General features: G+C 47.2%; 1 protein-coding gene across 3 annotated transcripts in view; it reads right to left on the reverse strand.

Annotated features, from left to right (window-relative positions):
- Window positions 1–26797, reverse strand: part of LOC147106180 (sodium- and chloride-dependent GABA transporter 2-like) — a 135169-nt gene that overhangs the window by 85905 nt on the left and 22467 nt on the right. For all 3 annotated transcript variants that reach the window (XM_086009040.1, XM_086009039.1, XM_086009041.1), the window contains exons 4-5: window positions 21779–21866; window positions 13746–13878 (exon numbers count right to left, since the gene is read on the reverse strand). In XM_086009040.1, coding sequence (XP_085865166.1) covers window positions 13746–13878; window positions 21779–21866 — 221 coding nt within the window. The remainder of the gene's footprint in view (window positions 1–13745; window positions 13879–21778; window positions 21867–26797) is intronic.

Genomic DNA, 26797 nt, shown 5'->3' on the forward strand with positions numbered 1-26797 from the left:
GTCGTGATCCTGCTGGTTGTGACCGCAGATGGTGACGTTGTCGAGGTAGGGGAAGGTTGCCTGCAAGTGGTGGTCATCGACCATGCGGTCCATCTCCCTCTGGAAGACCGAGACCCCATTCGTCACCCCAAAGGGGACTCTGAGGAATTGGTAGAGGCATCCGTTCGCCTCGAAGGCGGTGTACGGGCGGTCCTCTGGTCTGATAGGGAGCTGGTGGTACGCTGACTTGAGGTCGATGGTGGAGAACACCCGGTATTGGGCGATTTGGTTCACCATTTCTGATATGCGGGGTAGCGGGTAGGCGTCTAATTGGGTGTACCTGTTGATCGTTTGGCTATAGTCGATCACCATCCGTTTCTTCTCGCTACCCCTTACCACCACCACTTGGGCGCGCCACGGGCTATTGCTGCGTTCAATAATGCGCTCTTTCAGGAGCCTGTCTACCTCGGTCGCGATAAACCGCCTGTCCTCCCAGCTGTACCTCCTGCTTTTGGTCGCTATTGGCCGGCAGTTAGGGGTAAGGTTCGCGAATAGCGAAGGCGGCTTTACCTTCAGGGTAGCCAGACCGCACACTGTGAGGGGCGGCTGGGACCCACTGTACTTGAGCGTGATGCTTTGGTGGTAGCACTGGAAATCCAGGCCCAAGATCACGCTCGCACATAAATTCTTCATGATTAATACTTTAAAATTATCGTATACAGTTCCGTTAACGGACAATTGTACCGTGCAGTAACCCATAATGGTCAATGTCTGGGTTTTATCAGCCATAGAGATGGTACCCCGAGTAGGGACCACCTTTAGGGAGAGTTGTTGTACCAGTTCAGGGTGGATAAAACTCTCCGTGCTTCCACTGTCAATTAAACATTTAACCCTGCACCCGTTTACCTCGATGTCCACCATTGATTTGGATAGCGGGTGCGGCCTGGTCTGGTCCACTGTGACCGATGCCACTGTAGGGCCCTGATCGAGACAAGATGGCGTCCACGCTGTCTGCTCACAAGATGGCGGACCCCACGAGGTCGGGCAAGATGGCGTCCAAGATGGCTGCTCCCACGGCACACACGCGGCGGTGGCGGGTTTTCCAGCGGGGTTCCCTCTGCACACCTTCCCGAAGTGCCCCTTCTTACCGCACTTAAAGCAGGTGGTGCCTTTCGCCGGGCACAGGTTTCTGGTGTGCTTCGGCTGCCTGCAGAAGTAGCAGTTGGGTCCCCGACGCGTCGCGGCTGTCGTAGGGCTTCTGGGGGGAGAGCGGGGCCCCGACGGTGTCGGGCTGCCGGGCGGGGAAGATGCCTTCCAAGATGGCGGCGCCCTTGGTGCACACGTGGCGGCGTGGACGGCGCGGGCTGAAGAGTAGGCGTCCGAGTTTCTCTGGGCCACATCCAGGGGTCGTGCTGTGTCCGCAGCCTGTTTCAGGTCCAATCCCATTTTTTCCAGCAGTCTCTGCTGGATGTAAGTGGAGCTGAGGCCTGTGATAAAGGCATCGCGAACAAGCTCGTCAGTGTACACTGCGGCTTTTACATCTTGGCACTTGCAGTCTTTGCCAAGCGTTTTCAGGGTGCCTAGGAACTCCTCCACCGATTCCCCAGGTCGCTGTGCGCGAGTAGCGAGCAGATGCCTAGCATACACCTCATTCGTAGGCTGCTGGTAATGCGCCTTTAAGATGTCGCAGGCGGCCGGGTACGTGTCGGCGTCTTGGATGAGGGGGTAAACCTGGTGGCTTACCCAATTCCGCAGAATTCCGAGTTTCATACTCGCAGCGTCCGTAGCGTCTTTGACGGCTGCGGAATTGTCCAGGAAGAATTCCATACACATAAACCAGTGTCCGAAGCGTGCCGATGCGTCCGAAGCATGCTGGTCCAAATCCAAACGTTCAGGTTTCAAGAGTTGATCCATTGTGTTGAAAATTAAGTCAATAAAATTGATGTGCCTCAATAAATCCGAGGCTCGATGTTAGTGAAACAAAACAAGGCTTTTATTGACTTAGAAGGTAACACACAGAGGAGAATGTATCTTCCATCCAGAGGTCTGCCGTACTGGGTGTGCTGCAGGCTGGGCCAGCTTACATAGGAGCCAGGTATGGGCAGAGCCCTACACACAGTACAATACAATGGAAATGAAACTGAAACCAACCACAGTCACAGGCAGAGAAATACTGATGAGTGATGAATGGAATATTTCATCACAATATTTACACACCCCTTGCCTGGAACCCTTTCACTAATGATGCATAGGCCCATTAAAGACTCCCCTCACTACCTTTTTGCCTGGGGAACCTGACCCAGAAATATTTCTGCATATTGGCCCGTAATTTGCGGTCAGCGACAAAGCATAGGCTTTCGCCGCTGGCCCCGAAGTAAGCTTCGCACAAAGATCTCGCGATCTCTGTGGCGAGAAGTTTGGGTTTTCCGACACGTAGTTGTAATCAACGCAAGTTAATGGGGATTCCCAACGAAGAGCTGCTGTGACCTCAACAAGCAGTCTAAGCAGCCAATCAAATCACAGAATTCTCACAGAGAGCGAACCAGGAAGTGGTTAAGCTCCTTTGATTCTAACTTTTAAAAAATATTAGAGAGAGCAAAACAACGATTGGGTCTATCACATGGGAGGAAAACCTGAAATAATGATGAACAAACTTTAACATTTTATTTAAAGTTTCTTAAAAATTTCAATTTTTATTAAAATGGATAAATTTGACACTCCACAAAATTAAAATTAGTTTTACAGGGCTATAATCTTTGTTTATCAGTCAATACACTGTTAAAACCCAGTTACACCTAATCCAAAAGGGTTTAACTTTTAGTGGGGTATTTAACAGCAGTATTACCATGGAAGAGCCAAAATTTTCATCTGTTTTCATGATTTGAGAGATTTCACTGATTGCCGGCTATGTGGGGGTGGGGGGGGGGTTACTCATGTCAAGTGATTCACATCTTGTAATGCATGCTAGCAAATTGAACTCTTTCATCCTCAGCCCTTGCTGCTATCATTTATCATTATTACCATCAATTCCATAAATCCTCTGAAGAATCTGGAAACTGCAGCAGTCAATTAATATAGATTCCTCCTGCAGGAGCAGATAGCACCCAACTGCAGGGATTAGCAGAGCACTGAGGGGGCAGCACATGCCAACACCCGGCATTTAACAGTATGTGAAGAGGAAGCAATGACAATCATTGGCTTCGACTCTGGCTTGGCAGTAGGATGGAAATGTGAAAATGATTGTGCCTTCAATAGATTCATCATAACATAGACCTTTTCATGCATCCCACTGCAGCATCCCTAGAGTTTCGCTGGGAGCCCACCATCCATGCATGATGAACCCCAACCCAATTATGACAGAATGTACATATTACACAGCTGTGGCAACTGTGGTTTATGCTGAATTATAAACAATCTACCTGTATCATTTATTTTTCTCTGTCACTGAGATTGATCAATTGAAGGAAAGAAGTTTCCTTTAAAGTTAAGGTATAAAAAAAAATGTTAGGCACACCTCCAGTCAGTAGTAGAGGAAGTAGAAGAAGTGACCTCTCTTAGACAGAAAGACCTGCATTAATATAGCACCTTTCATGACCTCAAGATGTCCCAAAGCACTTTACAGCCAATGACGTACTTTTGAAGTGTAGTCACTGTTGTAATGTAGGAAACACGGCAGCCAATTTGCGCACAGCAAGCTCCCACAAACAGCAACGTGATAATGACCAGATAATCTTTTTTTGTTATGTTGATTGAGGGATAAATATTGGCCAGGACACCGGGGATAATTCCCCTGCTCTTCTCTTTAAATGGTGCCATAGGATCTTTTACGTCCACCTGAGAGAGCAGACTGGGCCTCAGTTTAACATCTCATCCGAAAGATGGCACCTCCAACAATGCAGCAGTCCCTCAGCACTGCACTAGAGGACCAGTCTAGATTTTGTGCTCTAGTCTCTGGAGCGGGACTATGAACCCACAACCTTCTGACTCAGAGGTGGGAGTGCTACCACTGAGCCACAGCTGAGATGTAGCTTTTCTTTTGTTAATTAGAAGAAGGTTCTCTATGTGTTCTCTAGTCTCTTCTGTAAGTAACTTTTACCTAGCAGATGTAGAAAGGCACCTTTACAAGTACAAGGTATATTCAGCACAGAGAGTAAAAGGTTATAGAAGTCAAAGGGAATGCCTATACCAGCGAGGTCCAGGCAGAGTTAAGAGTGTCACTGTTATAAATCTTATGATCCATGAAGAAAGGCATATGAAATAACACTGGACGGCCAGCTGGTGGCACCGTCCAAGGATTATAAATACTCGGGCGTGGGCCCAGCTTTCCCAGGACATTTTGTAAACAGGAACTAGTGAAAGATAACTAGACCTCCATGTTTTGAAACAAGTTGATTAAAGCCTTGCTTTATGCTCAAACCAAGTGTGTAGTGAGTTTTATTACGTCAGTCACTAAGCTGTACAAGTGTCTGAGATCAAGGAAGGTAAGAGAAAAGCCAGCTCACTCAGATACCGCCCCCTGTGCTAAGGCAGGCTCACCGGAACAGAGGATTCAAGTGGAACAGATAACCCTCCTGCCGAAGAGGCTCATCAACTCGATGCTCGCCGGCATGGCACAGAAGGGAGAAGGTCGACGCAACCACGCCGCTCATAAGGAAGGGGCGTACCTGCACTGGAAACATTGCTAACCACCAGCACCTAGACTTTATCCAATAGACTGACTACGTAATGCTGTTAACTTGTCAGCTATATAGGTATTTAACCCTAATTTAACCTCATCAATTTATAGTAGTCTCAGACGATGATCTCACGATACACAGCATCCAGTTAATGTTGAATTACAGTGACAAGACTGAAATGCAGTTACAACATCTATTATTCATTTTGTTAAGTAGTTGTTTATTAATTGTTTGTTATTCAAACTGCTAGATGACCCTGACTGCATCTATTTATATCTATTAACTGTTTGTATGGTTAACTTTAAGTTTTGATTTTGCAGTCAATCAATAGTTGTTAGTTCATGACATGTTGTCTGACTTCTTCCTTGATGGTTTGACAAGAAAGGGTCAATTAATTCACTCAGTAGCTTGTGCTTATCCTAATTGAGGGTTGGTAAGGTAACCGCAAATTCAATCTGAACTGAGTGTTGCAAGACCATTTGGCGAGCCACTTAGCCACCATTCACTCCTAAATCTAATGCCAGATGGTTCTGTGGTGAGGAGTTAAAGAGTTCCTTTGTATATATTTGTCGCGATACCAAAACGCAGTGTTCTTACAGTAAGCTTGAGACAGAGATGGCCAGTGCACTGGGAATTCCAGCTGATGGCACCATCTTCTGGTCCCACCATCTTTTGTTATGTCAGGCTACAAGGGAGCTGAAAAAGCTACCACCCCCCAGCAGATAGTCACGTGGCCTTCTCTTTGGGATGGAGACCCGGCATTACTGGGTTCACCAGGACTGAACAGTACATCCCCTTCCCCATTGAGCTCAACAGTCAACACAAGAGAGTTTGGAGATTTGCAGCAGTGGCTGGCTTCCCCCACGTCCAGGACATCATTGGCTGAACACATGTTGCCATCGGGGCACCAGAAAACCAACCAGCAGCATTCGTCAACAGAAAAGGCCACAACTCCACTAATATCCAGCTAGTGTCCAATCACACAAACAGGATCATGCAAGTTACTGCAAGGTACCCAGGTAGCTGTCACGATGCATTTATCCTGTGACAATCTACCATCCCCCAAAATTCGACCCACCCAGGAATGTGGCAGGATGAAAAACGATGTTCTTGGCCATTGACCTTCAATCACTGTTTGGATAAGATATTTAACACAGCTACTGTGGATAGGTGAAATATTAGTTACTTGTTGTTCAGTGGTAAATCCTGCAAGTTGTAAATAATTTTGTTTTCAAGTTTTTATTCAAAAAATATAGTTTGGGACTCTTAACAAAATAAAGAGCCTAGAAATTAGACCACGCAGTACCCGCTTTTTGGGTGCTAAATGGTCGCAAAAGCCTCCAATACGGTGGACAGGAAGTGAACACTCATTCTGAGTCAGAACTACACCACCTGCCATATTAGTGTAGGCAAAAGAATAAACGTGTGGCACCCATGCCTGAAACAGGCTTTAGGTCCTCTGCATGTTCTAAAAATGGGCTTTACACTTGTTTGAAGTGCCCTCTGAAATTGGTTTGCCCTGAACTCAGCCGGCGGCAGTCCTGCTACATTCAGGAAAACCAGGTCTAAATGCAGCCTATCAGGCGGTGCTTAAAGGGACCTCTGCAGGCTGCAAACAACAAGGCCTGAGTTCAAAATAAACCTGAATGTGGAGCCAGGAGGAGCAGGAGCGCCCACCCGACCCCAATTTAAAATCACATGGGCCACTGCCGGCCACTGCTCCCCCAAAGATTACCACCATTCCCCCCTGATCACCACTGCTCCCGCACAATCACCACCGTTGCCCCCTGATCACCACCGTTCCCCCCTGATCACCACTGCACCCCCATGATCACCACCACTCCCCCCTGATCACCACCATTCCCCCTGATCACCACCGCACCCCCATGATCACCACCGCTCCCCCACGATCACCACCGCTCCCCCATGATCACCACCGCTCCCCCACGATCACCACCACTCCCCCACGATCACCACCGCTCCCCCATGATCACCACCGCTCCCCCATGATCACCACCGCTCCCCCACGATCACCACTGCTCCCCCATGATCACCACCGCTCCCCCCGATCGCCACTGTTCCCCCCTGATCACCACCACTCCCCCACGATCACCACCGCACCCCCATGATCACCACCTCTCCCCCACGATCACCACCGCTCCCCCACAATCACCACCATTCCCCCATGATCACCACCACTCCCCCATGATCACCACCGCTCCCCCCGATCGCCACTGTTCCCCCCTGATCACCACCGTTCCCCCTGATCAGCACCACTCCCCCATGATCACCACCGCTCCCCCCGATCGCCACTGTTCCCCCCTGATCACCACCGTTCCCCCTGATCACCACCGCTCCCCCATGATCACCACCGCTCCCCCCGATCGCCACTGTTCCCCCCTGATCACCACCGTTCCCCCTGATCACCACCGCTCCCCCACGATCACCACCGCTCCCCCATGATCACCACCGCTCCCCCACGATCACCACCACTCCCCCACGGTCACCACCGCTCCCCCATGATCACCACCGCTCCCCCACGATCACCACCGCTCCCCCACAATCACCACCGTTCCCCCATGATCACCACCACTCCCCCATGATCACCACCGCTCCCCCCGATCGCCACTGTTCCCCCCTGATCACCACCGTTCCCCCTGATCACCACCACTCCCCCATGATCACCACCGCTCCCCCCGATCGCCACTGTTCCCCCCTGATCACCACCGTTCCCCCTGATCACCACCGCTCCCCCCGATCGCCACTGTTCCCCCCTGATCACCACCGTTCCCCCTGATCACCACCGCACCCCCACGATCACCACCGCTCCCCCACGATCACCACCGCTCCCCCACGATCACCACCGCTCCCCCCTGATCACCACCACTCCCTCTGATCACCACCGCTACCCCACGATCACCACCGTTCCCCCCACGATCACCACCGTTCCCCCATGATCACCACCGCTCCCCCCTGATCACCAACGCTCCCTCTGATCACCACCACTCCCCCATAATCACCACCACTCCCCACGATCACCACTGTTCCCCCACGATCACCACTGCTCCCCCCGATCACCACTGTTCCCCCACGATCACCACCGTTCCCCCACAATCACCACCGCTCCCCCATGGTCACCACCGCCCCCCCCATGATCACCATCGCTCCCCCATGATCACCACCACTCCCCCACGATCACCACCGTTCCCCCCTGATCACCACCGCTCCCCCCGATCACCACCATTCCCCCATGATCACGACTTCCACCACCCCTCAACGATCGCTACCCTCCCCAATCCCAGCCCTCCATCCCAATTTCTTCTGAATATGTGCATTCATTCATCACCTAGCCCTCATTTGAAAATGAAGGACAGAGGAAATCATATCAGAAACAGCAGCCGTGGCTTCCATTTTAAACATCCCAGTGCCCAGGCCTAGCTACTGATCAAATGAAAAGATTCGCTAGCGACCATTTTGGGTCACTAACATCGCCTGAGCGCTAAATTTAGCGCCCGGCGAAAAATAGAGCTGGCGACCGCTAACTTCAGTTTTAGCGCCCCAAGAGGGAGGTGGAGCGCTAATTCAAGAGCACTAATCCTGAATATCACTGCATTCTGCAGCGCTACGCACTGGGCCACGTAGCACTGCCGCATGGAAGGGCTCTTCCCCTCATTAAAGGGCAGGGCCCAAGCCCACAACTTGTATTGATTTCTTTGTGGGTTCAATGACGAGACATTTATGAAAGAGAATGACTTTTTATCTAAAGTATGTTCAACTCTTTTATACAGCATTTACAGGAGACATCATGTTAGAAATCCATCTAAAATGAAACTGAAACTAAACCAAACTGCCTTGCTTGTCTCGGTCACATGCCCTCTGCTGGTCAGGCACAAGCAATCAATACATGCAATTATGCTGGTAAGGCATGATAATCAAACAGGCAAATAACATCACTATTTGCTGATATCATTACATCTCCCTTTCTTAAAACAAAAGTATTTTACTTTTAACTAACAACATGTTTTCTTTGTATTAATCTGCATTTTAACTGTAACACTTAATGAACTTACATTATCATTATCATGATCAAGGTTTTTTAACCTTGCTTTGTGTGTTCACATGAAATATGTAACTACACTAGAACTTGAAGAAAGAATAAGATAACATTACTTCCTTCTATAACAATAGTCCTTAAATTTGCTCAATGAGTCTCTCAGGAGGCTTCACGTGTCTTGAGGATTTTCTGATTGATTGTCCTTGAATCTGAGTTGTTGCCTCAGATGATTGGTTCTCAGCTGTGTGATCAGGTTGTTCAACAGTATCAGTCTCTTGACCTGCTGTGGCTGGTCCCATGAGAAGATCTCGACGATTTCTTCTCAGAACAGCACCCTCATCTGTCTGAATGGTGTATGATCTTGGTTGAACTTCACTCAGGACAATTCCCTTCTGAGTCCATGTGTTTGTTTTGTCTTTCAACCTTACTTGGTCACCAGTGTGGAGTTCAGGTAGGTTTTGTGTTCCTCTGTCATAGTAGTACTTTTGCTTTTCTTTCTGTTGTTCTTTGAACTTCCTTACTTTCTGCCCCTCTTTTGTTTTCAGGAGGTTCTCCGAGATGGGTAGGTTTGACCTTAGCCGACGTCCCATCAGGAGTTGGGCTGGTGACTTACCACACTCGAGCGGCGTTGTGCGGTATACAAGCATGCTTTGGTAGAAGTCAGTTCCACTGTCTTTTGCCTTGTACATCAGTCTTTTCACTGTCTGGACCGATTTTTCCACTAGTCCATTGGACTGTGGATAGTGAGGACTTGACGTTGTGTGGACAAAGTCCCACTCTTTGGCAAAGTGTCGGAAACTTGCATTGTAAAACTGAGGTCCGTTGTCTGTGAAGACCTCGCTTGCCACGCCATGTCTGGAGAATATGGCTTTCATACATGTTATCACAGCATCTGCAGTGGTGGTGTACAGTCTACAAACCTCTGGTTACAGGGAGTAATAGTCTGTGACTACAAGATAGTCCTTCCCTTGACATACAAATAGGTCAGCACCTACCTTCTGGTAAGGTCTGTCTGGTGCTGGGTGTGGCTTTAGTGGTTCTACCGGATTGCTTGCTCGATATTTCAGGCATATTGTGCAGTTTGACACCTCATTTGTCACATCTTGGTTGATTCGTGGCCAGTACATCACCTCTCGTGCTCTTTTCTTACACTTTTCGATTCCCAGATGTCCTCCATGGATCTTTTTTAACATCTCTTTTCTCAGACTCTTTGGGAACTATTTTACTTCCTTTGTAGATGATGTCTTCGACCACTGATAGTTCCGCCCTGCAGTTCCAGTACTCTGCCATGTCAGGTGAGCAGTCTTGCTTCATGTTGGGCCATCCATCCAAGATGCTTTTCCTCAGTCGTCTCATTGTTTCATCTTTGTTTGTCTCAGTCTTTATGAGCTCCATTTTTGCATCTGCTATGGGCAGTGCACTTGTGATCATGTCCACGTAGGCGTTCACTTTTTCATCCATTGTGGTGTTTGCGGGCTCACTTGGGTCAACAGCTCTGGACAACGTGTCTGCTGTATACATAAGCTTACCCGGTGTGTACGCAACATTCAGTGTATAGCGTTGCAGCCTGATCATCATTCTTTGTATTCTAAGCGGACAGCTATTTAGTGGCTTTTGGAACAATGCAATCAAGGGCTTATGGTCAGTCTCTACACTGATTGCTTGTCCTGCCACAAACTGGTGAAATCTTTCACAGGCGTATGTGATGCTGAGCAGCTCCTTTTCTATTTGAGCATATCGCGTCTCCGCGTCTGTCATTGAGTGCGATGCATATGCAATAGTTTGCCAGTAGTCATATTGTTGCAGAAGAACGGCACCGAGCCCACTCTGTGATGCATCTGATGATATCTTGATGGGTCTCGCTGGGTCATAAAACCTCAGAACTGGTTCCTCTGTGAGCAGTTTCTTTAGATCGCTCCATGACTTCTCATGCTCATGATTCCATTCCCATTCTATGTTCTTTTCAATTAGTCTTCTCAGTGGCGCCATCATTTCTGAGAGGTTGGATATGAATTTACCCATGTAGTTGATCATTCCATTAAACCTCTGCACGTCCTTTTTGCATTGTGGCTTTGGCATATTCTCAATGGCGGACACCTTTCTGGGATCTGGTCTGATGCCCTCACTGCTAAGGATATCTCCCACGAATGTCAGTTCTGTCACCCCGAGCTGGCATTTCTCTCTATTCAGCTTCAGGTTTGTTTTCCTTGTTGCTTCCAGCACTTTTTTCAGTCTCTCGTCATGCTCAGTTCTCGTGGTTCCCCATACTATGATGTCATCCATTGATGTATCAACTCCCTCCAGGTGCTCATAGATCATATGAATAGTTTTGTGATACACTTCAGGAGCTGAGGCAATGCCAAATGGTAACCTTAGGAATCTGTATCTGCCAAATGGACTGTTGAACGTGCACAGTCTTGAACTTGCTTCGTCCAACTTCATCTGCCAAAATCCTGATGATGCATCTAACTTGCTGAAATACTTTGCATTTGCAAACTGTGCCATGATTTCCTCACGTGTAGGAAGCTTGAAGTGCTCTCTCTTTATTGCTCTGTTTAGATCTCTTGGATCCAGGCAAATTCTGAGCTTTCCATTCTTTTTGTCCACTACGACGAGGGAACTCACCCACTCAGTTGGCTCATCTATCTTCCGAATCAAGTTCAGGCTTTCCATCCTGTCCAACTCTGCCTTCAGTTGCTTTTGAAGAGCAAACGGAACTTTTCTGCATGGATGTATGACCGGTGTCATACTTTTATCTACTCTGATCGTGTGTTCTCCTGGAATGCAGCCTAGACCCTTAAATAGGTCTTTGTACTCTTTCATGAGTTCATCATAGATTGTCTCTCCTTCGCTTTCCACAACGAGGACTCTCTTTACCAGGTTCAGTCTCTCACAGGCTTTTAAACCTAGTATGGCTTGCACATCCTTTGGCACCACGATTAATGCTAGCGTGTGCTCTCTGTCCTTGTGTGTTACTTTGACAATGCATCTTCCTTTCACTGGTATATCAGTACCTGAGTATCCTGTCACTTTCACTTTTATTCCATGTATCTTTGGTCTGGGTCTAATTTTCTTAAAATCAGTCTCTGATATCACATTAACTTGTGCTCCAGTATCCAATTTAAATGGAATGTGTATGTCATTCACTTTTAGTGTCAACATCCAGTCTCTTTTTTCTTCTTTGTTTTCAGACACAACATCTACATAGAACTCCTCTATGTTGCTTTCATCTACTGCATGGACCTTGCTTTGTTGCACTTGGTTCTTGCAGCAACGGGCATAATGGTTGTTTTTGTTGCAACAATTGCATGTTTTACCATATGCTGGACATTTTTTTGGTGGATGCTATGTACCGCATCGACTACATGTCTTTCGATTGTCCCTTTCATTTTCGTTCGCTGGCCACGCCTCTTTTTTCACATTGGTGCTCTTTTTGTTAAACGGTTTATGTCCGTTCATTCTCACTGCATCCACATTGCAGCTATTGTCACTGAACAGTTCCTTTGCCTGCGACTTCACAGTCTCTGTAGCCCTACACAGTGCTATGGCTTTTCCCAGGTCTAGATCTTGCTCTCTTAGCAGTCTTTCCCTTAGACCATTATCTGGAATACCACACACCAGTCTGTCTTTTATCAGCGAGTCTGTCAGTCCCCCAAATTCACACGATTTGCTTCTGTTTCTCAGTTCAGTCACATACTGATCAATAGTCTCTCCCGTTTTCTGTACACATGTGAAAAATCTGTGCCTCTCAAACGTCACGTTACGTTTAGGTATGCAGTAGGCCTCAAACCGTTCCATTATTTTATCTAGTTTCATTTTGTCTCCATCAACAGCGAATGTGAAGTTATTATACACCTCCAGCGCTTCATCACCCACGACATGTAAGAACAGTGACGCTTTCATTTTATCACCTTTCTCGTCAGCTCCGATTGCTGATAAATACAACCCCAAACGTTGTTTGAACCTCCTCCAATTTTCAGCCACATTACCTGTCAACTGAAGCGTCGCCGGTAGGTGTAAACCTTCCATTTTTTCACTTCGTTAGCTATTCTCCAATGGTAAGCAACGATGTTCTCTTTTGGCTTGCTAATTTGTGGAGAGCTGATTTAACTTCAGATTTTTTCTCTTCATCTCTTTCAATCCCTTCTGACACCATGTATTGATTTCTTTGTGGGTTCAATGACGAGACATTTATGAAAGAGAATGACTTTTTATCTAAAGTATGTTCAACTCTTTTATGCAGCATTTACAGGAGACATCATGTTAGAAATCAATCTAAAACGAAACTGAAACTAAACCAAACTGCCTTGCTTGTCTTGGTCACATGCCCTCTGCTGGTCAGGCACAAGCAATCAATACATGCAATTATGCTGGTAAGGCATGATAATCAAACAGGCAAATAACATCACTATTTGCTGATATCATTACACAACTCTGCGGGGCCCTACCTGGACTAAGGGGAGCGGGGTGCCCTGCCAGCAGCCACGTTCAAAGAAGCAACACCCAAGTAAGTCGGCCGAATTTTTTTCCCCCCCCCCGCCACCTCCCCTTTAGGTAGTGCCCCGCGAGCCTCCTGCCGCTCTGTTCCCACCCCCTGAATCGGTCACTGTCATCGCCCGGCACAGATTCAGGGGGCGCGGGTCAATTTTGCAGGCGGGGTGAAAACGGGGCGCTGCTCACGGTCGTCATGGCCTGCAAAGTGGAGCGGGGCGCTACCAGTTACCGCTGCCGCTAAACTCCCATTGAATTTAGTGGCTGTTGTTAGTGGCACTGCGCCTGGGCGAAAAATCATTTGCGCCCTGTTCGCGCCCCCCCGCTAACGAGAGGCACAAATGCACCGAATTTCTAGCCCATAATGTAGAAATATTTTACAATTTGCAAAAGGACAGAACCCCCTTTTTGATCTTCACATACAAAATCTAGTTTAAAGGAACCACCCTGTATAATTTTGCCTTCACAAAGAAAACAACATGTTATTCCAGTTGCCATTTAATCTCTGCCAGTCTTTAAAGGAATTTACTACCTTCAACTCTTACCTTGCCAGTTGACTTCACTCCCTTCCAGATACAGAAGAAGCAGATAATCCAGGTCAGAAGAAGGCAAAGTGCTGCCTGCCAGTGGACAGAGCCTAAATGCTCAATCCCACTTGATAACCTCAGGACACGGTTCCTATGCAGAACAAGAAAAGCCACATGAAATACTCTTGTTCCTTAGTTAATAGTGTTATATTCTGACACACTCCTTTGATAAATATGTGCTTACAATCTTTTCTGTTTGTAATCTATAGGTTCCGAGGTATAGCATCTAACCAGCCAGCAACAGCATTCAGGAAGGGGAGGGGCCAAATACTAATGCATGAACATTCACCTACCAACAATTAAGCTTAAGCTTGTTATTTACTTGTTATTTACCCAGGTTTTACCCTCCCCTGCTCAGTGAAGGTTATTGAGAGAATGGTTAACACTGTCACAACCATTCACTTCTTAACCTCTCTTGCGTAGCTCCCACATTATCCTGTCAAGCTTTTATCGCCAAGAGCACTAGATGGTGACAGGCAGAGATGCTAAGGTGGAAACATCAACAGGTAATGACTAGATATGTGAAGTTGGTATCAGTTTCTTGCAATCGTCTCTTGTTCAAAAATTGAGGCTGTCCTTGCAATCAATCATTGAGGAAAGTGAAAATGACATTCCTGATTTATATCAAATGATTGAAGTCAATGGGAAGCAGGGGGAAAACTCTCCACTGACTGGAGTCATACTTCGCACAAAGGAAGATGGTTATGGTTGTTGGAAGCCAATAATCTCTGCCCCAGGACATCGCTGCAGGAGTTCCTCAGGGCAGTGTCCTAGGCCCAACCATCTTCAGCTGCTTCATCAATGACCTCCCCTCCAACATAAGGTCAGAAATGGGGATGTTCGCTGATGACTGCACAGTGTTCAGTTGCATTCGCAACTCCTCAGATAATGAAGCAGTCCATGCCCGCATGCAGCAAGACCTGGATAACATCCAGGCTTGGGCTGATAAATGGCAAATAACATTTGCGCCACACAAGTGCCAGGCAATGACTATCTCCAATAAGCAAGAGGAAGTCTAACCACCTCCCCATGACATTCAATGGGATTACCATCAAGAAATCCCCCACCATCAACCTCCTGGGGGACACCATTGACCAGAAACTTAACTGGACCAGCCACATAAACACTGTGGCAACAAGAGCAGGTCAGAGGCTGGGTATTCTGCCGCAAGTGACTCACCTCCTGACTCCCCAAATCCTTTCCACCATCTACAAGGCAGAGGAGTGTGATGGAATACTCTCCACTTGCATGGATGAGTGCAGCTCCAACAACACTCAAGAAACTTGACACCATCCAGGAAAAAGCAGCCCGCTTGATCAGCACCCCATCCATCACATTAAACATTCACTCCCTCTGTAAAGTCTGTAGGTATTATGGCGAATTAATACACAGACTACAAGAGTAACTTTAACAGGACTTTACTATTCGAAGGTCAGGGCGAATCTGCCCAATAAATCCTGACACAGCACTTATATACCGGTGTGGTCACCGTCGGTATTACAGTATACAGCAGCCAAGATAAAGTAGTGCCACACCTAAAATAGTTCTCTTAAAGGTGGACGGTTACATACAATAGTTCTCTTAAAGGTAGAACAGTTACATACACTACAATCCTCCCTTTTTAGCTTACAACATACTTATTCCCCATTAACATAACATCATAACATATATACAACTTATGCAAAACAGTTCACAGATTCAGTCTCTCTGGAGGCTTCCTGACTCTGTCCGGATAACGCCTCGGTGGTGTAGTAGTTTTCGGCGGGGTAGTAGGTTCTTCTGGCAAGGTCGATTCGGCTTGAAGGACAGTGTCAGGTTCATCTGATTCCAGTATTACCAGATCGGAGGTAGGTGCTCTGGGTATCTCTGCTTCAACATTAGCCGTGTAAGGTTGTGGAGTAGGTTGGTCCTTTGTGGATGACCCTATGATCTGGTCAACATGGCGCCTTATTATGCTGTCACCAATGTCCACGGTATACATCAGCGGCCCTAGCCTTTTCCCAATAGTTCCAGGCTGCCATTTCTCGGTACGGTAGTCCCGGGCCAAAACTTGTTGACCTATCTGAAAGGATCTAGTTGGCCTTTCATTCATGCCCTGAAATTGTCGGTTCTCTACGTCCCTTCTGACATTTGGCTTAATCAAATCCAGCCGGCATCTTAGTCTTCTATTGAAAAACATCATGGCGGGAGTTTGGTTTGTGACCGCATGTGTTGCATTCCTGTACGCCAACAAGAAGTTATCTACCTTATGTTGTAGGTTGATGTCTTCATTACCCATGGCCTTTATGGCCTTCTTGAAGGTCTGGACAAACCTCTCAGCTAATCCATTGGTGGCGGGATGGTATGGGGCTGACGTGTAGTGCTTGACCCCATTCCTTTTTAAGAACTTCCTGAATTCTTCGGACACAAATTGCGGTCCATTATCAGAACAGATCTGTTCCGGCAGCCCATTCCTGGCAAATATGGTCCTTAATACTGTGATGGTTTTTTCCGTGGTGGTGGAGGACATCTTTATTACCTCCGGCCACTTGGAGTGTGCATCCACCGCGATTAGAAACATTGAGTCCATAAATGGACCAGCAAAGTCGACGTGTACCCTTTGCCAAGGAGATGAGGGCCACTCCCATGGATGCAGAGGAGCTTGTGGTGGCGCGTTTTGGACCTTCTGGCATCCTAGACAGCTCTTGGTTATTTCTTCGATGTCTCCATCAATACCTGGCCACCACACAAACGCTCTTGCTAGGTTCTTCATTTTCACTCCACCCAGATGCCCCTCATGAAGCTCCTTTAGCACCTTATGCTGAAGTTTGGGTGGAATCACCACTCTAGATCCACACATCAAGGTTCCTCGGCACACTGACAGCTGTTCTTTTCTTTGCGAAAATGCGGGCAGCGTTGGTTCGCCATGTGCTGGCCATCCCTCCACTGTTAAATCGTAGACTCGTAAGAGAGTCGGGTCATTTCTTGTTTCATTTTCGATCATCGAATTTGTTACTGGTAGACATTCCACTATGGATGAGTGGAACATCTCTACCGGGTCCACTGTAGCCGCCTCTTCTGCTACTGGCAACGGTAGGCGCGATAATCCATCAGCATTTCCATGCTCTTTGGACCTTTTGTATTCGATGTCATATTGGTGTGCCCCAAGTAACATGGACCACCTCTGTAGCCTTTGCGCTGTCATAGTGGAAACGGCCTTGTTAGGGTTGAATATGGACACCAACGGCTGGTGGTCTGTCAGTAATGTGAACTTCTTGCCCTGCAGGTAATGATTGAATTTCTTTACTCCCCACACAAGGCTGAGGGCCTCCCTATCTATCTGAGCATAATTTCGCTCAGCGGAGGTCAATGATCGGGACGCAAATGCGACTGGCCTTTCCGAGCCATTTGGTAACTTGTGTGAAAGTACTGCTCCAATTCCATAAGGGGAAGCATCACAAGCTAGACGAAGAGGTAACGTTGGGTTGAAATGAGCCAACACTTCCTCAGAGGTAATCAACGCCTTGCTTCTGCGAAAGGCCTTCTTACAGTCCTCGCTCCACTTCCATGGTACTTCTTTCCGCAACAGAGCATTCAGCGGATGCAGCACCGTGGATAGATTTGGCAGAAACTTGTGGTAATAATTAATCAACCCCAGAAACGATCTCAACTGTGATACATTTTCCGGAGCGGGGGCCTTCACAACAGCTTCTATCTTGTCAGGTGACTTGTGCAGCCCCTCTTGGTCAATGACATGACCGCAGTACGAGATCCGTTTCTGGAAGAACTCACATTTCTGGCGATTAACTCGAAGGCCATATTCCTTCAACCTGGTGAGCACCAGTTTCAAATTTGTGAGGTGTTCCTCCTCGTCTTCTCCCGTAATCAGGATATCGTCCAAGTAACACTGCGTGCTTGGAATACCCTGTAAGACCTGCTCCATGGCCCTCTGCCAAATTGCTGGAGCCGAAGCTACTCCAAAAACCAGTCTATTATAACGATACAAGCCACCTTGCGTGTTGATTGTGAGATACTGGCGCGACTCTTCCTCGACTTCCATTTGTAAGTATGCTTGTGCCAGGTCTATCTTGGTGAAGTGTTTCCTGCCAGACAATGACGCAAAGATATCCTCAATCCGCGGGAGCGGGTATTGTACCGTGTGAAGCACCGGATTAACTGTGATCTTGAAGTCTCCGCAGATGCGGACCTTTCCCGGTCCCCCTGGCTTGTTACTTGATGAAGACTTCATGACGGGAACAATGGGCGTGGCCCACTCACTCCAGTCCACCTTAGACAGTACCCCTGAACGTTCAAGCTCTTCCAGTTCTGCCTCCACAGCAGGTCGTATCGCGTAAGGTACCGATCTGGCATTGAAAAATTTTGGGCTTGCATGTTCTGCAATCTTGATTTTTGCTTTAATTCCTCTCAGTGTTCCCAGTCCTTGCTGGAATACCTCTTTAGCTTCGTCCAATATTCTGGACAACCGTTCAGGTTTGACATCTTCCTTTCCGGAATCTACCGTCATTGTGTTTAGTGAATGCCAGTCTATCATTATTTTCCTGATCCACTCCCGTCCCAGAAGTGGTGGACCGCCCTTGGGCAGCACATACATGTCCATCCCTTGGTGATCTTTGTCCTTGTATCTCACCTTGACTTTTATCTTTCCGATGGGGTATACTTTGTGCCCCGTGTATGTCTGCAATACTATCTCCGTATCCCGTAGGGGAATATGTTTGAATAACTTTTTGTAATCTTGCTTATTCATGACCGTCAACACCGATCCGGTGTCCACTTCCATCTTCACTTGGACTTTTGCAATCTGTAGTGTGACCCAGATAGTTTGTCGGTCAGCTTCTTTACTCACATTGTGAATCCTCAGACTACCCAGTTCCTTGCTGTTGGAGACTGAGTCCTAATTCTGTTCATCTGGACTCTTCACAGTCACCTTATGTACCTTTCTGTACTTCTTCTGCGGTGACTTATTATTGCTGGTCTTCTTTCCTGACCGGCATACCTTAGCTATGTGACCAAGCTTGCCACATTTTCTACATTCCTGGTTTTTAAACCAGCATTGGTTCTGGTCGTGTGTTGTCTTCCCACAACGATAACATTTAGTTGTACCCGAAGTCATTTGATCCACACTGAGTACCGCTGTCTTCCGCTGCATTTCCGCCGTGCCTCTCGCTGCGGCTTCGTGCGATGCTGCAATAAGGACAGCCTTATCAAGTGTAAGATCGTTCTCTTCGAGCAGTCATTTTTGTGTTCCTTCCTTCGACATCCCACACACGAACTTGTCTCTCAGTGCCTCTGTCAGATTTACCCCAAACTGACAGTATTTTGCTAGCCTACGCAGTTCAACCAGGTACTCCGCGTTGCTTTCCTCTTTTCGTTGCGTTCTCACGTAAAATTTTGATCGTTCCGCTAACATCAGCGGTGCGGGGTTAAAATGATCCTTCAGGACAGCAACAATATTAGCGAAAGACTGATCCGCCGGTTTAGCTGGTGATAGAAGATGCTTCAATAACCCGTATGTCTTCGCACCCATTGAGTTTAGTAAGGTTAGAGCTTTGTCATAATTTGCTATCTTATTGACCTTACAATATATCTCGATGCGTTCTACATACGTGGCCCAATCTTCCACATCGGAATCGAAACCGTTGATGTTACTACGCTTAGGCATCTTCACACTCTTCCTGAGAAACAACAACGAAATATTTCTTTAACATTTTTTTTTCAAAATGGCGGTTTCCCGCGCTTGTCTTCTTTCCCCGCCCACTTTCAAAATGGCGGTTTCCCGCTTCTGTCTTCTTCCCCGCCTACTGGCGGCTTCCCGCGTTTCTTCCCCTGGCGGGAGGGGTAAGCTTTTCCCTCGGGCGACGACCACTGGCTTTCGGGGTTCGCAGCCTGCGCGTCGGCTTCAGTGCGTTCCTTGTTCCCTTTTCTCGGCAGGGCAACCGGCGCTGGGTACAACCCGTTGACGGCGAACAGTTTCAGCCGCTGGGCTGGATCTCGCTCAGTCTCCCTCGCTCGGGCTCTGTCTCTCCCGCTCGCTCGGGCTCTGTCTCTCCCTCAGTGGCTTCCAATCGCGCCTCCCAGCCCTCTCGCAGTCCGGTGCTTTCCTCCCCGGCTGCGGCTGAGTTCTCCGCGATTTATTTATTTTTATATCTTCCCGCGCCTTACGATCCCGGTCGCAGCGCTTCGTGGCCTCGGTCGCTGCCCGGCCTTTTTCACTCCAATCGCGCCTCCCAGCCCTCTTGCAGTCCGGTGCTTTCCTCCCCGGCTGCGGCTGAGTTCACCGCGGTTTATTTATTTTTATATCTTCCCGCGCCTTACGATCCCGGTCGCAGCGCCTCGTGGCCTCGGTAGCTGCCCGGCCTTTTTCGCCGGTCGCGGTCTAGCTGTCTCACGACGCCGTTGCGTCTCCCAGCCCGCTTGTACCGCGGCTTCCGTGCTCCACGCTGCCCCAGTCTCAGCGCCTCTGGGCCCGACTTCTGTCCGGCTCCTTTCCCCCGACCGTGGTCAAGTTCACTGCCCTTATCCTCCGTTTATTTTTTTTATTTTCCCTTTACTCACAGTCACCGTGGCCGACTTGCTTCTCGTGCTGATCGGCTCACTCACCACCGTGGCAGAAGGGACAATCAGTGCTTGTTGCTGATGGAAGGCTTCGTGTCTGAATTCTTCCTTCTTCCTTGCTTTGCAGACTCGAGTTTTCTCTCAGCAGAACGACGAGGGCGGGTGCCTGTACTCGACGCTCGTTAACTGCTTCGGAAGTATTGTTGCCGCAGGGTAAGATCGAACTCGTCGCCACTGTAAAGTCTGTAGGTATTATGGCGAATTAATACACAGACTACAAGAGTAACTTTAACAGGACTTTACTATTCGAAGGTCAGGGCGAATCTGCCCAATAAATCCTGACACAGCACTTATATACCGGTGTGGTCACCGTCGGTATTACAGTATACAGCAGCCAAGATAAAGTAGTGCCACACCTAAAATAGTTCTCTTAAAGGTGGACGGTTACATACAATAGTTCTCTTAAAGGTAGAACAGTTACATACACTACACCCTCCACCACCAGTGTACTGTGTCTGCAGTGTGTATACCATCTACAAGATGCACTGCAGTAACTCGCGAAGGCTTCTTCGGCAGTACCTCCCAAAGCCACGAACTCTAACACCTAGAAGGACAAGGGCAGCAGGCGCCTGGGAACACCACCACCTCCAAGTTCCCATCCAAGTCACACACCATCCTGACTTAGAAGTATATCGCCGCTCCTTCATCGTCGCTGGTTCAAAATCCTGGAACTCCCTCCCTAGCAGCATTGTGGGAGAACCTTCTCCACACAGACTGCAGTGGTTCAAGAAGGCTGCTCACCACCGCCTTTTCAAGCAACTAGGGATGGGCAATAAATGCTGGCCTTGCCAGCGATGCCCACATCCTGTGAATGAATGGAAAAAAACAAAAATACAAGAGATGCAAACTTAAAGTGAAGTTAGAAAACAACAAAGGGGATAACTCGTGATCATTCTGAAACAGAGTGAGCGCATTGGTACTGCTGTTAGATCTTCTACAGCAATGCCTAACCCTCTCTCACCTGAAGTGCCTAGAGAGTGGGGAATGGGAAGCAGGAGGTGTCACAGGCAAACTGAAGGATTAGGTGGCCATTTTAAATACAATTCTTATTCAAATAGGAAGGTCATTTGTATTTTTTTCATATTCTCAGTGGCCATTTGATATAAATCAGGAATGTTCGATATTGGCTTTGAAATTACTCTGAAATCAATAGCAGGGAGAAGGATTCAGATGAACATAAATGTTTGTATATTGATATCCTATGGCATAATTTCAGGACCATTGAGTTTACTACAGTTATATAATTCCTGGCCCATATCTATAAGGAAGTGCACCGAGCACAACACAAGAATTCTCATCCTTTCTGGAGATAAACTAGCTCTTTCTTAGTTGACACGTTCAGTAGCACTTCACTGTTGTAGCAATTCAGCTTTACTTACTCCCAGAACTCAGCAACAGGTGAGGTGGCATTTCCTCCTTTTGTCCAGTTGTTAGCTGAAGAGTTCTTTGTAAATTCCATACAGTTATCTGTAAATCCATAAGGAATACAGTTAGGTGTTGACAAAATCTTCTGGGAATATCGAACCAAGAAAAGGGTTCGTTACTTCTACAGATTACAACATCAGACCACTCTGGCATTGGGCTTCACTGGAGGTGGCCGCCCACTCCAGAAAGGATGACCCTTCTTTGCAGGATCTTCAAAGCTGATTCATTGAATGGAGCTGTTCCAATGTGGAGTCTTTTACCACAGCCAATTCTCCCTTGTTTAGCATTGGTTATAGTTTCTAAGGTCCCTGTTGTGTATCGGGGAGTGCTAGTAAACAAGATCCCTTGAGTATATCAGTTAATTGTAGTGTAATTAGTGGTATTGATTTGATTTAAATTAATTTAAATTAATTAAAGGGTAAGTCATGGCAGAACAGCTCGGCCCCGTGGCATGCTCCTCCTGCGCTATGTGGGAAATCAGGGACACTTCCTGTGTCCCTGACGACCATATGTGCGGGAAGTGTACCCAGCTGCAGCTACTGACAGTCCACATTGTGGCGCTGGAGCTGCAAATGGATACATACTAGAGCATTCATGATGCTGAGGACATCATGGATAGCACATTTAGGGAGTTGGTCACACCGCAGGTAAATGCTGTACAGGCAGGAAGGGAATGGGTGACCGCCAGGCAGAGTAGTAGGTGCAGGCAGGTAGTGCAGGGGTCCCCTGTGGCCATCCCCCTCTCAAACTGATATACCACTTTGGATATTGTTGAGGGAGATGGCTTATTGGGAGAAAGCAGCAGCAGCCAACTTCCTGGCACCATGGTTGGTTCTGCTGCAAAGGACGGGAGGAAAAAGACTGGGAGAGCTATACTGATGGGGGATTTTATTGTAAGGGGAATAGATAGGTGTTTCTGCGACCGCAAACGAGAGTCCAGGATGGTATGTTGCCTCCCTGGTGCAAGGGTCAAGGATGTCTCGGGGCAGCTGCAGGGCATTCTGGAGGGGGAGGGTGAACAACCAGTTGTTGTGGTGCATATAGGTACCAACGATATAGGTAATAAATGGGATGAGGCCCTAACAGCTGAATATAGGGAGTTAGGAGGTAAACTAAAAAATAGGACCTCAAAGGTAGTAATCTCAAGATTGGTACCAGTGCCACATGCTAGTCAGAGTAGAAATAGAAGGAGATTTCAGAAGAATATGTGGCTAGAGGAATGGTGCAAGGGGGAGGGATTCAAATTCCTGGGACATTGGAACCGGTTCTCGGGGAGGTGGGACCAGTACAAACTGGACGGTTTGCACCTGGGTGGGACCGGGACCGATGTCCTTGGGGGAGTGTTTGCTAGTGCTGTTGGGGAGGGTTTAAACTAAAATGGCACGGGGTTGGGAACCTGTGCAGGGAGACAGAAGAAAGGGAAGCAAGGATAGAAGCAAAAGACAGGAAGGAGAAAAGCAAAAGTGGAAGGCAGAGAAATCAAGGGTGTAATTCAAACAGGGCTACAATAAATAATATTTCTAAAAGGACTAAGAGTGTTAAAAAAACAAGCCTGAAGGCTTTGTGTCTTAATGCGAGGAGCATTTGTAATAAGGTGGATGAATTAGCTGCGCAAATAGATGTAAACGGATATGATACAATTGGAATTACGGAGACATGGCTCCAGGGTGACCAAGGCTGGGAATTCAACATCCAGGGGTATTCGATATTCAGGAAGGACAGGCAAAAAGGAAAAGGAGGTGGGGTAGCATTGTTGGTTAAAGAGGAGATTTACACAATAGTAAGGAGGGATATTAGCTCTGATGATGTGGAACCTGTATGGGTAGAGCTGAGAACTACCAAGGGGCAGAAAACGTTAGTGGGAGTTGTATACAGACCCCCAAACAGTAATGCTGAGGTTGGGGAATGCATTAAATGGGAAATTAGAGATGTGTGCCATAAGGGCACAGCAGTTATCATGGGTCACTTTAATCTACATATAGATTGGGCTAACCAAATTAGTAACAATACTGCAGAGGAGGAATTCCTAGAATGTATACGGGATGGTTTCCTGGACCAATATGTCGAGGAACCAACTAGAGATCAGATCAACTTAGACGGGGTATTATGTAATGAGAAAGGATTAATTAGCAATCTTTTTGTGCGAGGCCCCTTGGGGAGGAGCGATCATAATATGATAGAATTCTCCATTAAGATGGAGAGTGAAATAGTTGACTCAGAAACTAGAGTCCTGAATTGAAATAAAGGAAACTATGATGGTATGAGGCGCGAGTTGTCTAGGATGAATTGGCGAACATTACTTAAAGGGTTGACGGTGGATAGGCAATGGCAAACATTTAAAGATCGCATGGATGAACTACAGAATTTGTTCATCCCTGTTTGACATAAAAATAAAACAAAAAAGGTGACTCAACCGTGGCTAACAAGGGAAATTAGGGATTGCATAAGATCCAAGGAGAGGACATATAATTTGGCCAGAAAAAGCAGTGAACCTGAGGATTGGGAGCAGTTTAGGATTCAGCAAAGGAGGACAAAGGGATTAATTAAGAGGGGAAAATAGATTATGAGAGTAAGCTTGTAGGGAACATAAAAACTGATTGTAAAAGCTTCTATAGATATGTGAAGAGAAAAAGATTGGTGAAGTCAAGCATAGGTCCCTTGCAGTCAGAATCAGGGGAATTTATAATGGGGAACAAAGAAATGGCAGACCAATTAAATACATACTTTGGTTCTGTCTTCACAAAGGAGGACACAAATAACCTCCCAGAGATGTTGGGGAACATAGGGTCTAATGAGAGGGAGGAACTTAATGAAATTAGTATTTGTAGGGAAATGGTGTTAGGGAAATTGATGGGATTGTAGGCCGATAAATCCCCAGGGCCTGATAAAATACATCCTAGGGTACTTAAGGAAGTGGCCCTAGAAATAGTAGATGCATTGCTGGTCATCTTCCAAAATTCTATAGACTCTGGAACAGTTCCCATGGATTGGAGGATAGCTAATGCAACCCCACTATTTAAAAAAGGTGGTAGAGAGAAAACCGGGAATTACAGTCCGGTAAGCCTGACATCGGTAGTGGGGAAAATGCTGGAGTCCATTATAAAAGATGTAATAACAGAGCACTTGGAAAACATTGACAGGATTGGACAAAGTCAACATGGATTTAAAAAAGGTAAATTATGCTTCACTAATCGACTGGAATTTTTTGAGGATGTAACTGGTAGAATAGATATGGGAGAACCAGTGGATGTGGTGTATTTGGACTTTCAGAAGGCTTTCGATAAGGTCCTGCATAAGAGATTGGCGTGCAAAGTTAAAGCACATGAGATTGCGGTTAAGGTACTGACTTGGATAGAGAACTGGTTGGCAGACAGGAAGCAAGAGTTGGAATAAATTGGTCTTTTTCCGAGTGGCAGGCAGTGACTAGAGGGATTCCGCAGGGATCGGTGCTAGGACCCCAGCTATTCACAAAATATATTAATGATCTAGACGAGGGAACTAGATGTAATATCTCCAAGTTTGTAAACGACACAAAGCTGGGTGGGTGTGTGTGCCGTGAGGAGGATGCAGGGAAACTCCAGTATGATTTGGACAGGTTGGGTGATTGGGCAGATACGTGGCAGATGCAGTATAATGTGGATAAATGCGAGGTTATCCACTTTGGTGGCAAAAACAGGAAGACAGATTATTATCTGAATGGCAATAGATTGGGAAAAGGGGAAGTGCAACGAGACCTGGGTGTCCTAGTTCACCAGTCGCTGAAGGTAAGCATGCAGGTGCAACAGGCGGTTAAGAAGGCAAATGGTATGTTGGCCTTCATAGCGAGAGGGTTCGAGTACAGGAGCAAGGATGTCTTGCTGCAGTTTACAGGGCCTTGGTGAGTATTGTGTGCAGTTTTGGTCACCTTATCTGAGGAAGGATGTTCTTGCCATGGAGAGAGTGCAGCGAAGATTCACCAGACTGATACCTGGGATGGCAGGAATGACGTATGAGGAGAAATTTGGTTGATTGGGCTTATATTCGTTAGAGTTTAAAAGAATGAGAGGGGATCTCATTGAAACTTATAAAATTCTAACAGGACTAGACAGACTAGATGCAGGAAGGATGTTCCCAATGGTCGGGGAGTCCAGAACCAGGGGTCAGTCTAAGGATAAGGGGTAAGCCATTTAGGACAGAGATGAGGGGGAATTTCTTCACCCAGACAGTGGTAAACCTGTTTAATTCTCTACCACAGAAGGCAGTTGAAGCCAATTCATTAAATATATTCAAGAAGGAGTTAGATATATTTCTTAAGGCTAAAGGGATCAAGGGGTATGGGGAGAAAGCAGGGACAGGGTACTGAATTTGGATGATCAGCCATGATCGCATTGAATGGCGGAGCAGACTCGAGGGGCCGAATGGCCTACTCCTGCTCCTATCTTCTACGTTTCTATGTTTCTATCCTTCACCAGCCCTCCTCCACCCAGACCATTGGGTTTCAGACTGGCTACTTGGGGACTTGACCTCCTGAGTCATGACTCTTGTTGCACACAGACACTGAGGAACACTTCCATCAGAGCCGTGTCTCCACCAGATCTCTGAACAAACCATCGGCTTTCTGAAGCAAAGGTTCTGTTGCCTCGACAGGTCTGGAGTACCTCCCCAAGATAGTCTCCAGGTTCGTATGTGCTGCATGCTCCATAACTTTGCCCTGCAATCAAATAAGGCATGAACACCAAAGTGACTCATGCCTCTCTTCCATGTGATTGGGTATGTGGTGTCTAGAGTGATGGGATCATAGATATAAGATTAAAAGTAAAAGATTTAGGACTAATAATCTAGAGGGCTAGACCAATAATTCAGAGAACATAGGGGGAATTTTAACCTAAAAAAGGGGTGGGTTGGGGGCGTGGAGGTAGTTAAAGTGCTACAAATCGGAATCTCGATTGGAGCCCGCCTCCAACCCGCCCACATCCGGCTTTAACGGAGTTGGG

This window comes from Somniosus microcephalus, chromosome 16 (genome assembly GCF_052327205.1).
Source record: "Somniosus microcephalus isolate GS21.2 chromosome 16, FLI_Smic_1.0, whole genome shotgun sequence".
In the NCBI taxonomy this organism is placed as follows: Eukaryota; Metazoa; Chordata; class Chondrichthyes; order Squaliformes; family Somniosidae; genus Somniosus; species Somniosus microcephalus.